Source organism: Mirounga leonina, unplaced genomic scaffold, assembly GCF_011800145.1.
Source record: "Mirounga leonina isolate KUSES-001 unplaced genomic scaffold, KU_Mleo_1.0 Mir_173, whole genome shotgun sequence".
Lineage (NCBI taxonomy): Eukaryota > Metazoa > Chordata > Mammalia > Carnivora > Phocidae > Mirounga > Mirounga leonina.
The window spans coordinates 23,298,152-23,310,674 of NW_023270447.1; the positions used below are offsets into that span (position 1 = coordinate 23,298,152).

At 35.4% G+C, this 12,523-nt stretch overlaps 1 protein-coding gene and 1 long non-coding RNA gene across 2 annotated transcripts in view; one reads left to right on the forward strand and one right to left on the reverse strand.

The window, feature by feature from the left end:
• COL24A1 (collagen type XXIV alpha 1 chain) overlaps window positions 1–12,523 on the forward strand; it is a 391,807-nt gene that overhangs the window by 262,001 nt on the left and 117,283 nt on the right. The window contains exons 34-38 of the mRNA XM_035018127.1: window positions 3,767–3,820; window positions 9,989–10,042; window positions 10,431–10,484; window positions 11,984–12,037; window positions 12,206–12,313. Of these exons, the coding sequence (XP_034874018.1) occupies window positions 3,767–3,820; window positions 9,989–10,042; window positions 10,431–10,484; window positions 11,984–12,037; window positions 12,206–12,313 (324 nt within the window). The remainder of the gene's footprint in view (window positions 1–3,766; window positions 3,821–9,988; window positions 10,043–10,430; window positions 10,485–11,983; window positions 12,038–12,205; window positions 12,314–12,523) is intronic.
• LOC118019199 overlaps window positions 1–12,523 on the reverse strand; it is an 88,406-nt gene that overhangs the window by 21,253 nt on the left and 54,630 nt on the right. The gene's annotated exons all lie outside the window — the stretch shown is intronic.

Here is a 12,523-nt window from a genome sequence, read left to right on the forward strand (position 1 = left end):
AAGTGCATCCTGATAAGTGAAAGAAGCCAGTCTGAAAAGTCTAAATACCGTATGATTCCAACTATATGACATTCTGGAAAAGGCAAAACGATAGAGACAGTAAAAAAGAACAGTGGTTGCCAGGTGTTGGGGGTAGAAGACCAGGGATGAATAGGTGGAAAACGGGGGAATTTGGGAGCAGTGGAACTATTTTATATGGTACTATAATAATGGATACATGATATTATGCATATCTCAAAACTCATACAACTGTACAACTCTGTGTCTGTGTTCACACAGAGTGACCCTAATGTAAACTATGAACTTTAAGTGTACAATATCAATTAATCAATTGTAACAAATGTACCACACTAATGCAAGATGTTAATAATAATAAAGAAAACTGGGCAAGGGTGGTGGTATATGGGAACTCTGTACATTTTGTTTAATTTTTCTGTAAATCTAAAACTTCTGTAAGAAATAAAGTTTATTAATTGAAACAAAATATTCTAATCAAACATAGTTCTGTAATAAAGTAAAGTAGCTTATCTTATATCTGCACCCAAACTACTAGGAAATATGGAAACACCAGAAGCATAGGAACCACAATATAACATTTTAAACTGTCACTATACTATCTAACATTATTCAAAAAGTTTTAGCTAGTGTAGTGGTATATGACATAGAAATGATCATATAAGGAAAGAAAAGCATTATTATTTAGAGAAAATTTAAATAAACCCCCCAAAACTTATAAAACCCAAAGAGTTAATTCTGTATTTTTCAATTTCTGAGGTTGAGTAATATAATGGCAAGACGTAAAATAGATATTTTTAAAAATCCGTTTTTCTGATATACATATAATATACAAGTAATAAAATATAATAGAAAAATATCCCACTCTAGCTAGAAACAAAACATAATAATTAAGGATAAACTTAATGGGAATTGGATGGGACACATACAAAGAAAACTTCAAAAATTCATTAAGAGTCCTAGAAACAGACTTAAGTAAAAAGTCAGATTATTTTCTAACTAGAAGACTATTTTTAAAATTAATGTATTTATTAGAGTTAACACAGTCCCATTCAAAAATCCCATTACCCATGTAAATCAGGTGTGGGATTTAATTATCATAAGGATAACTTATAAAAACAAGCAGGCAAAATAGCTTAATATTTTTAACCTGCCATAAAAGGAAGATTAGGGCTGGTAGATTTTAAAAGAAATAATATAGAATAATTACATGGAAATAGATGTTTTAACCTTAAATGTGATGGAAAAAGTCTTCAAGGACTAACAGATTTAACTATATACAAATTTTAAATTTCTCTCATCCCAATTTTTTTATGCTCAAAGATTTAAGGAACTACAGCAAGTGGTTATTTTGGATCATTTTTACTTTATGAGTTTCCAGGTATTCTACAGTGATCATACTTGGGGGGGGAAAGTTTATTTTTAACAATATATAAAAAAAATTAAATGACAAACTACATACTAGGCAGATGTTAATGGTAAAATAGGATGCCTATAAGTTCATGACCATAACACATAAAAAACTCATATAAATCTTTTAAATGGTTCCCAAAATACATAGGCAGAGGACATGATCAAGAAACACATAGAATATCACAGATAGCTGATAAACAAATAACAAAAACAATATTCAACCTTACTAATAGTCAAATATATATACATTTTAAGATAAGAGATTGTCCATCAAATTAATGAAGAATTTAAAAAATAATATTCTGTGTTGGCATGGATTCAATGAAATAGATTTTACTTTTATATATTGCTTGCAGAATGTTAATTATTGAACATTTCAGGAAATTTACTTGACTTCATGACCAAATAATGGTACATTTCAGACTCTGTTCTAAGGGAGGACATGCAGAATACACACATACTTCTGCACAGACATGTTTCTCTCAGTGTGTTTATAATAGTGTAGAAACACATTCTGAGGAGAATTCACAAATTTTAAAATATTATACATAATGTTTAATAAGCCATAACTGAAAAGCACCAGGGACCTCTTAATGCCTTTAATGGCTATACTGTTGAGTAGAGACGACATATGTGATGCCTGCATACCAGCCTTGCAGTCATTCCAATGTTTATCTCAGCTATTTGACAATATCACCTGATGTTACAGACCTTAACATCCACTGATAAGGAGTCTAACATGCATATGATAAATCCAGTAAAGTAAAATTGTACTGTAAAGAAGATAAAGAAACAATATAAATGTCTGGTATTAAGAATATGACTAATTTATGGTACTGCAGAATATGAGATAAATGGAATTTTATGTAACTGTTGGACAATTTGTTAGGAAGTATTTATAATAACATGGTAAAATGTCTATGTTCAGAATAGAATCGTAAGTGTAAAACAGGGAGATATAAAGTTATTTGTAAGTATGCTCCCACAACAGAACTAGAAGGAAATATACAAGAATATTTACAGTGTCGCCTCTGAATGGTAGAATTATGGATAATATACTTAATCTTGTTTTTTCATACTTTCAAATAATTAAAATGAACATTACTGACTGTAACAATTCAGAAAACAGTTTAACATAACCAACCATAGCACATTTTGCTTTCCATTACTACATTTTTTAAAGGTGAGGTATTCACAAAATTGTTATGGAGTATAATCTCACAGATAATTTTAACTATCTTGTTATTTTCTGAATCTAAGAAAACACGTTCTTTCTACTATCTTTCCAGAAAGGTCAAATAGTACAAGTATCTTCTTTGAATGGCTGGAGAAATAGCATTATATTGTAATTGCTAAATAAGTATTAATCTATCTAAAATAATTCTAGCCCGGGGCGCCTGGGTGGCTTAGTTGGTTAAGCGACTGCCTTCGGCTCAGGTCATGATCCTGGAGTCCCAGGATCAAGTCCCGCATCGGGCTCCCTGCTCGGCAGGGAGTCTGCTTCTCCCTCTGACCCTCCTCCCTCTCATGCTCTCTGTCTCTCATTCTCTCTCGCTCAAATAAAAAAAAAATAAAATAAAATAAAATAAAATAATTCTAGCCAGTTAAATGGATTCCACACACTAAGAAGATCATTTTGGTTTAGCCAATTTAATGTTTATGCAATAAACTGAATATTCAATATTTGTTTACTTAAAATTATACTATTCAGTATTACAGTGACCAGGATTCCAGTAAAAGTCCCAACATGCATTTTATTGAACCTTAGTGATTAAATCATATGGGTAAACATTGTTATATCTGTTCATGTAAAACAGAGAAATTGTTGAACTGGATTCACTACCATGATAAAGTATGACATCAAGCAAATTCTAACATTTTTATTTCATTGGAGATCATATATTTGCTTCTTTAAAAATGCTATTTTGTTTGTCACGTATTTGCCATGAATAGCCAGTAGAAATATAATTGTCATGTCCATCAAATAAGATAACTTTTGAAAGCCCTTAGTATGATATTTCATACTTATTAGGTGCTTAATAAATGTTTATTGAATGGACGAGTGAATTAAGGAACGAAAGCATGAAAGGTACTGTCCTTTCTTTCCTTTTCTTTTGAATCCCAACATAGCCTTCTACTCACACACCCACACGCAACTGTGAATCAACTATAAAGATGAATCGACTATAAAGTTATAATTGTTTATACAGAAAGTTGATAAATGTATTATGTGTTCTATTACATATTATATATTAAAAATTCCATATTTAGATGCATATGTTAATCTAAATACAGAGTAAACTTTGATTCTCAGATCTTAAATTTTATTTTAATGTAGGGACCACGAGGATTGCAAGGTGATGCTGGGCCTCCTGGAGAAATGGGTGCTGAGGTAACTTTTTTTGTGGCTCTTTTTTGTTATTTCATCAATATCCAGTACTTTCTGTAAGACTTCTCAAGGTAAAGTTGATACATTAGGTATATATTTAAAGAATAATTCTGTAGTGTCGTGTTTCATATTCAGAAAATAAAGCCTAAACTTCCATTAAAAGTAGGATGACTGTTTTATGAATCTAATTTTATACACATAAAGTTCTCTTTTTTTAAGTTTTTACTTAAATTCCAGTTAGTTGACATACAGTAAATATTAGTCTCGGGTGTACAATTTAGTGATTCAACACTACGTACAGCACCCACTGCTCATCACAACAAATGCATTCCTGAATCCCCACCACCTATTTAACTCATTTCCTCACCCACCTCCCCTCTGGTAACCATCGGTTTGTTTTCTGTAGTTAAAACTGTTTTTGGTTTTCCTCTCTCTTTTTTTCTCCTGTGAACATTTGTTTTGTTTCTTAAATCACACATATGAGTGAAATCATATGACATTTGTCTTTCTCTGACTTATTTTGCTTAGCATAATACTCTCTAGTTCCATCCACATCATTGCAAATGGCAAGATTTCATTCTCTCGGGGTGCCTGGGTGGCTCAGTCAGTTAAGCATCTGCCTTTGGCTCAGGTCATGATCCCAGGGTCCTGGGATCAAGCCCCACTTCAGGCTCCCTGCTCGGCGGGAAGCCTGCTCCTCCCTCTCCCATTCCCCCTGCTTGTGTTCCTTCTCTCGCTGTGTCTCTCTCTGTCAAATAAATAAATAAAATCTTTAAAAAAAAAAAAAGATTTCATTCTTTTGGATGACTGAGTAGTATTCCACTGTATATATACACCACATCTTCTTTACCCATTCATCAGTTGATGGACATTTGGGCTCTTTTCATAATTTGGCTATCGTTGATAATGCTGCTATAAACATTGGAGTGCATGTATCCCTTTGAATTAGTGTTTTTGTATTCTTTGGGTAAATACCTAGCAGTGCAATTGCTGGAAGGTTAGTTCTATTTTCAACTTTTTGAGGAAATTCCATACTGTTTTCCAGAGTGACTGTACCAGTTTGCATTCCCACCAACAGTGTATGAAGGTTCTTCTTTCTCTGTATCCTCACCAACATCTGTTGTTTCTTGTGTTATTAATTTGCTATTCTGACTGGTGTGAGGTGATATGTCATTGTAATTTTGATTTGCATTTCCCTGATAAGTGATGTTGAATATGTTTTCATGTGTCTGCGGGCCATCTGTATGTCTTGGAAAAATGTCTGTTCATGTCTTCTGCCCATTTTTTAACTGGATTATTTAGTTTTGGGGTGTTGAGTTTTGTAAGTTCTTTATATATTTTGGATACTCACCCTTTATCAGGTAATGTCATTTGCAGATATCTTCTCTCATTCCTTAGGTTGCCTTTTAGTTTTCTTGATTGTTCCCTTTGCTCTGCAGAAGCTTTTTATTTTGATGAAGTTCCAAAAGTTTATTTTTGCTTTTGTTTCCCTTGCCGCAGTAGCCATATTTGCATAGTTGCTACAGCCTATGTCAAGGAGGTTACTGCCTGTACACATGAAGTTCTCTTAACAGCCCACTTAAATGACAACAAAAAGTGAATAACACTTACCCTTCACTCATTTAGAGTTAACTTGATAACCCTTCACTCTAAGATGTTATATCTCCTTTATAGAAGAATATTAAGAAGTGACCCCTGGGCTGTCTGGGTGGTACAGTCAGTTAGGTGTCCAACTCTTCATTTCGGCTCAGGTCACGATCTCAGGGTCCTGGGATCAAGCCCCACATCAGGCTCCGTATTCAGCTAGGAGTCTGCTTAAGGTTTGTCTCTCTTTGCTTCCCTCCACTCACACACTCTCTCTCAAATAAATAAACAGTCTTTAAAAAAAAAAAGTGACCCCTATTTAGGATATATTTTGGAATAATAAACTATACTCATTATAATTATAAAATCCAATTACTTCATTTCTGTTGTTTGTTAACTTTAGCTGTAAATAAATTAGACATAAATTCCTCTCTTGGCTTTTGTGAAACTGCTCTCTTTTGATTCTACTCTTTACCTTCTCATTTGCCTTTCTCAGTCTTGATGTGAAGCTGTCCTTCTTTCTCAACCTAGCAATCATATTATCACAATGACTTTAATTACCAATATTATTCTTAGAGCTCTCATCTTGATGGCTCTAACTCATGCCTGTCTCTTCAGCTGCGGTTACTGATTCCCTGTTGTCTTTTACATATGCACCTAAATAGCCCACATACATCTTAAATTCAAAATATCTAAACCAAACCCATCACTTTCCCACTGTTCTTCCTCCTTTTATTCCCATCTCATTGAAAGATACTCCTTATGTCCAACAACCCAAAACTGAGTCTTCCTAGGCTCCTCTTCCTACTTTATTTTCTCCAGTCAGCCATCATTTCCCTCTGAATGAGCCCCCACAGCCCCCACAGTGTCTCAATTTTATCCTTTCCTTTTCATCCCTATTGCCAGTGCTCTAGTCCTCTGCTCTTATTGCATGTCTCCAGCAACTTCTATCATTCCTTAGCTAATTGTTGCCAGTTTCTCTTTGTCATATCATTCCTCTCCTTGGAATTTTTCTATAGCTCTCATGACCTTTAATAAAATGCCAACTTTTTAACATGATAAGTAATGTTCTACGTTATCTGACTTAATGCAGACCTGTTCAGCCACATACCAATAAAGCTCTTCTCCTCCCCCTCATGCTCCAGGTTTGTTAACCTATTTTTAATTCCATGATTATGCCATGCTTTCTTGCTGTGCACTTTGTATCCACTGGTAATACAAGGATGGCTGATATATGGTCCCTGACTCCTTTAGGAGTTTATAATCTATTCCAGAAGATAGTCATATAAAAGATTATTACATTACAATGTATTAGAACCAGTGATGGAGATATTCACAGGTCAGTATAGGAACATGGCAATGAGCATTTAACTCCACCTGGATACAGGGAAGAAGACGACTTGTGGGGAATGTGTGGTGGTGATGAGATGAGTTTTAAGGAATGAGTAGGAGTTAGCCATATGAAAAGAGTAAATAAGGATAAGGAAATTCCAGAAAAAAGGAATAGTATGAGCAAGAACATACAAACATAAGGCAATATGGATTCTTTGAAAGTCGAAGCAAGGTGTGGTAATGGATGAAATTATGGAGAAATCGTTAGATCATGAAAAGTTTTGTGTACTCTGTTAAGAAGCTTAAATTTTTGATCTTATGGGCTGTATTAAGTCATTGTAAGATGTGATAAGCAGAGCAGTGATAAAGTCAGATTTATTTTTTTGAATGATAAGTTAATTCTATCAGCTGCACAGAGGACATATTTGAGAAGACAGGAGTGAGGCCATGAATACCTACTAAAGGATCGTTGCATTCAACCAGGCAAGAAATAATGGACTTCTGAACTGAAGTATAGGGATAGAAAGGGAGAGAAGTGGATGGATTTGAGAAATGTTTTTTATATAAATTCTGCAGAACCTTCATATTTGTAGAATATGGGAAGTAAAGGGGAAAGAGAAGTCAAAAATTATTCCCAGATTTCTAGGCTGTGCAACAGGATGGATGGCAACACCTTTCATGAGACCAAAGAGGAGTATTAGGGAGATGGGGGTCATCGTCTGTTAATCTGCCCAAGGGAATGGTTAAGAAAGTAGGAGAGCCTGGCTTTGAATCCACATCTGACTCAAAAATTGATGCTGATACCCTATACTATGCCACATCTTGTGAGCCTAAAGAAAGCTGAGAAAAGTCATACCGAACAACTAGAAGGGTTTTGTTTTTTTTTTAACAGAGTAAGAGGTAAAAATTATGTTGTGATAAGGAGTAGGGGTTGAGTAGGTCAGTCGAGGAAAATTTGCCGGTTTAGAATAGTGGTTGAAGATAATGGGAGAGGGAAATGACTATAGGCAAGTGAAAGAGCAGATATACCTTACTAAAAGTCAAGCTTTTCGTAGAAGACCATGAATTTGCATTATATTGATAATAATGATAACAAAAACCCACAATTATGAAGCACTTTCTATGTGCCTAGCAGTATTTATGTGCTTTGCTGTATTAATGGATTGTCACAACACCCTATGAGATATACAGCTATTATTTTCATTTTACAGAGGAGGAAACAAAGGCATAAAATGGTTAAGTAACTTGCTCAAGAGCAATAGCTAGGAGTCATGTGGTACAGCCTACATTTCAATTCAGGCAGTCCCTCTCCACAACCCATTGTCTTAGTCACTATGCCTCTCAACATGTAATGATGCCACTTTGCACAAGTGTGTAATTTTTTCCCAGCAGTATTCAACTGGAAATAGAAATGGAGATGACTTAAAGTGCTAATCCAAGATTGGTATAAGAAAAGAAACAGCACAGAGTTCAGATCTTTATTAGAGTTCGTTTAAGAAAGGAATAAAAGAAGCCAAGAGGAGCTGACAGGTTGGGATAAATTAGGAACCAGAGGAGATCTGTGACATTGAAAGCAATTTTAATATGGAAGAAGTTCTAAGAGAGTTGGAATTCTCTCTCAACATAGAATATGAATCCTAAAGTAGGATATTAAATTCTGTCATTTCTGAGGCAGAGCAGAAACCCAGGCAGTCTCATTTCATAATTTTTCCTCTTAAGTACTGTACTGTACTGTCTCTTGTAACAGTAAAGAAGTCACAAAACTAACCCACAGAAGAATTTAAATAATGTAACTATTAAAAAATTATGAAATGATGGTAAAATGGAGGGAGAATAAGGAAACTAAACTTTTAGCAAGGTGATACATCGAGAAGTAGAGGTATAATTTTTGAGTTATAGAAGTAACCACTAGGAAAACAAAAATTATTTTATAAAGTAGTTGTCTCTGGGGCTTCTGGGTGGCTCAGTCGGTTAAGCGTCTGCCTCCAGCTCAGGTCATGATCCCAGGGTCCTGGGATCGAGCCCCACATCAGGCTCCCTGCTCAGCGGGGAGTCTGCTTCTCCCTCTGTCCCTTCCCCTTGCTTGTGTTCCCTCTCTCACTGTGTGTGTGTCTCTCTCAAATAAATAAAATCTTTAAAATAAAAAAAATAAAGTAGTTGCTTCTGAGGAATGGGACTGGGGCTTTTCATTATAATTCCATCCGTACTGTTGTGCATGGATAGCTTTTATTTTAGAAAAAAAGCAAAGTGAATATGTATTGCAGAAGCTGAGTCAAAATGGAAAACTGAACTTCCTCTTATCTAAAATACTATGACATAAAAGATACTTTAAGCTCTAATAGTTATAAGAAAGAATATCACCCATGGATCAGAACTACTGAGGAATCACTGAAAGATAGCAGGGAAACAGGAAGCTTTTTGTCAAGAGTGTGCTGTGAGTTAATGCTTTAAGCTATCCCTCTACTCCAAAAACATGGGAATTACAGAATACATGTGTGTTTTTATAGTTATAAATATACATGCATACAATAAGTACACGCACACAGTGAAAGAGAGAGAAGAGAAGAGGAAGGGGGACTGAGGAAGGGAAGGGGGCGGGGTACACTTAGTGTGCTCAAAAACAAGATCAATATCTCTGAAACAAACAAACAAACAATACAACAGTAGTTGTAGGAGCTCCAGGCCTAGAGATAGCCAGAGGTTGCAAGAAATTGTATGTTTTCAAGGTAAAAGGAGCCAAATTCTCCCCAACTGGACCCGCCCACGAGTGGAAAAGCTGCCATACACATCTTTTAAAATGTGAATAAATTCGTATCATCTTTGTGTGATTTTTTTTTATGAAATGAATAAAGAAAACTGAAATTTTTAAAGGAAGTGTTCAACAGAAACGGATGGGAAGAGTGAAAAGTAAAAAACACTGAGAATAGTAAGAATATGTGGGTAGAAAATTAGAAGAGGAAATGGGAGGTGGTTTGTCTTTGACCAAGGATTAAAGGATGACAGGAAGAATAGAAGAAATTGGTCTTAAAAGTCCTGACTTCAGATGATGTTATTTTGGCATTTGAACTGTTAAAAGATCCCAGAATTATCTGGTCTTATGCCATGAAGTTTATAAAGTGGAAGCAGAAATATTTTCCTGGACATACATCTCACCCTTGGGCTACAAATTACTATGATCTTCTTATGAGGTTGTTATTGCCTTTGCAATTGGTAAAGAAATACATACAGATGATGTGTCAAATCATTCTCTTCTAGGGACCTTCAGGTATTGAGGGAGACTCTGGTCTGCAAGGTGAACCAGGTGCAAAGGTAATCTTCCTAAATAGTAAAAGGGTCTCTAAACTTTTACCACTGAATCCCCTGTTTGACATGTTTTGGCAAATACCCATCATCTTGAAAGCAAGTGCAGAAGAGCAGATAAAAATGGGAAGTGTTTTCAAATGAGTCAGAAAAAAATATTATCTATCATCTATCTATCTATCTACTGAGTCTGTGTGTGTGTGTGTGTGAGAGAGAGAGAGAGAGAGAAGAAATACAAATGATAAAGCTAATGGGGCAATATATTACAATAAATCTGGGGAAAAGAAAAAAAATGGGAAGTGTTTTGAAAGCCCTATCCTCATAATACACTTTCCATAATTATTAGATATACTGTTTTAGTAGAAAAAAGTTTTAATCTTTCCCTTTGTTTCTTCAGGGAAATGTTGGACCTGCAGGCAATGTTGGAGTTGCTGGAGAACCAGGGTTACGGGTAAATGTCTACTGGGAACCTTTGTAATGCACTGGCCTGAGTGGTTCAGAGACTCAAAACTTGGCATAAATAAAGCTTCAGAAAATGCATAACGGTTAAACCTTTCTGGTGCATAATAGAAAAACGTTTGTCTTTATTTCTTAGTTTTAAAAGCTGCATGCCAGACCCTGTTCACATTGTCATTTAGTAGCATTTGGAGTTCTAACCTCGTACATCCTTTTCTCAGTATGTAGAGTGTACTCTCTAGAATGCTTTACACATAACGCAGAGTAGCTGTGATTGTTACTCATGTTTTCATTAAAAAGAAATTTACAGGGCGCCTGGGTGGCTCAGTTGGTTGAGTGACTGCCTTCGGCTCAGGTCATGATCCTGGAGTCCCGGGATCGAGTCCCACATCGGGCTCCCTGCTCAGCAGGGAGTCTGCTTCTCCCTCTGACCCTCCCCCTCTCATGTGCTCTCTCTCTCTCTCTCATTCTCTCTCTCAAATAAATAAATAAAATCTTTAAAAAAAAAAAAAAAAAGAAATTCACAAATAACAGTCATCAACTCTCAGGATGTTTCCTGACCTAACAAGACAAATAAATGATTAAAACCTAATTTATGTTTGAAAAACAACAAAAATCTAAAGTCACAAAGTTAACAAGATTCAAGGAAATAATCATAAATAAGTATAATTAGAGAGCTTACAGAAGTTATTCTAATATAGACAGCCTGTAATTTGAGCTGTGGTAAGCTTTTTCCCAAGAAACAATGCCCAAGGTAATCCCGAGATACATTTGCATACTAAAAGGCAAAGTAGGGAGACATGTTTTACATCCAGTTTCTTTTTCATTTTCCCTTTATTTGCACAGGGGTGGGCAGTCTGAGGTTGGGGTGATGGAAGTGTCAATGGTGGGAGCAAAGGAGCAACTGTGAAGATGCACTAAATAACTCACTTGTAAATATTTTAGGTAACAAGAGAGCCAATATTACTTTAATATCTTCAAAGACTATGGCTATACTTTTCTGTTAAGTTCCATATCTGGAAGACAGCTTCTTGATGTACCAGGGCCTTAATTGTTGCCTCTCACTTGTAAGTGAGAAAATACAGACCCTAAAAATCTAGTTTTAACTGAATTAAGTCATATTAATCCATTTAAGGTACTACAACTTTAGGAGAGATAGTATTTATAGTCCTTGAACTCAGGAAACGCAGGTCTAGCTATATAAATTTTCAGAGCTACCAAATGAATGTATATTTCCCTTAATAATCTAAAGTTAAAATTCTGGGCCTATCTTATATTTGAATTTATAATACTGATTCTTTAAATCATCTTCAGAGCTATTCCAAGCAAATTATATCAAGCTTATTATACTGCCAAATATTCCTTATAAATAAATTAGAAGTAGGAATAAATGTACACAAACCTGCTACTTTCTATAGATACCAGGAGCAAAAAATAAGTTAAGGTGAGCAGTTTAGCAAAATAATTAATCTTACTGTTTTTGCTACAAAATAGGGTGAACCAGGAGCTCCTGGAGAAGAAGGTCTCCAAGGAAAAGATGGATTAAAGGTAAATTATACTTTTCTCATTACATATAAAAGTAGATATTTTTTGTGAAATCTTTCAAATATTACATAATTACATGATTACTTTTATATCCCAAACAAAAATCTGCTTATTGTGTAGTATACTTATTTTACTGCTTTCTCTTTCTTAAAAATTTTTACTGGGTTACAGGGGAACCCTGGAGGAAGGGGTCTTCCCGGAGAGGATGGAGAAAAAGGAGAGACAGGCTTACCAGGGGCTTCAGGGCCCTTGGGTAGACCAGGTCTAATGGGCCCTCCGGTAAGTACTGCTGAGCTCATTTTTGAGTACTCTGTGAACTCAGTCCTCTACATGTACACACACACACACACACACACACATACATTCTGATTCTCTCAGATGTTCTTTGGATAACTGAAGGTGTGGAACTGTGGCTTGAGAGAGGGCCAAACCAGGGACTGATAATCAGCCTAGCTAACATCCAAGGAAGAAAGATACTTTTTCCATGTG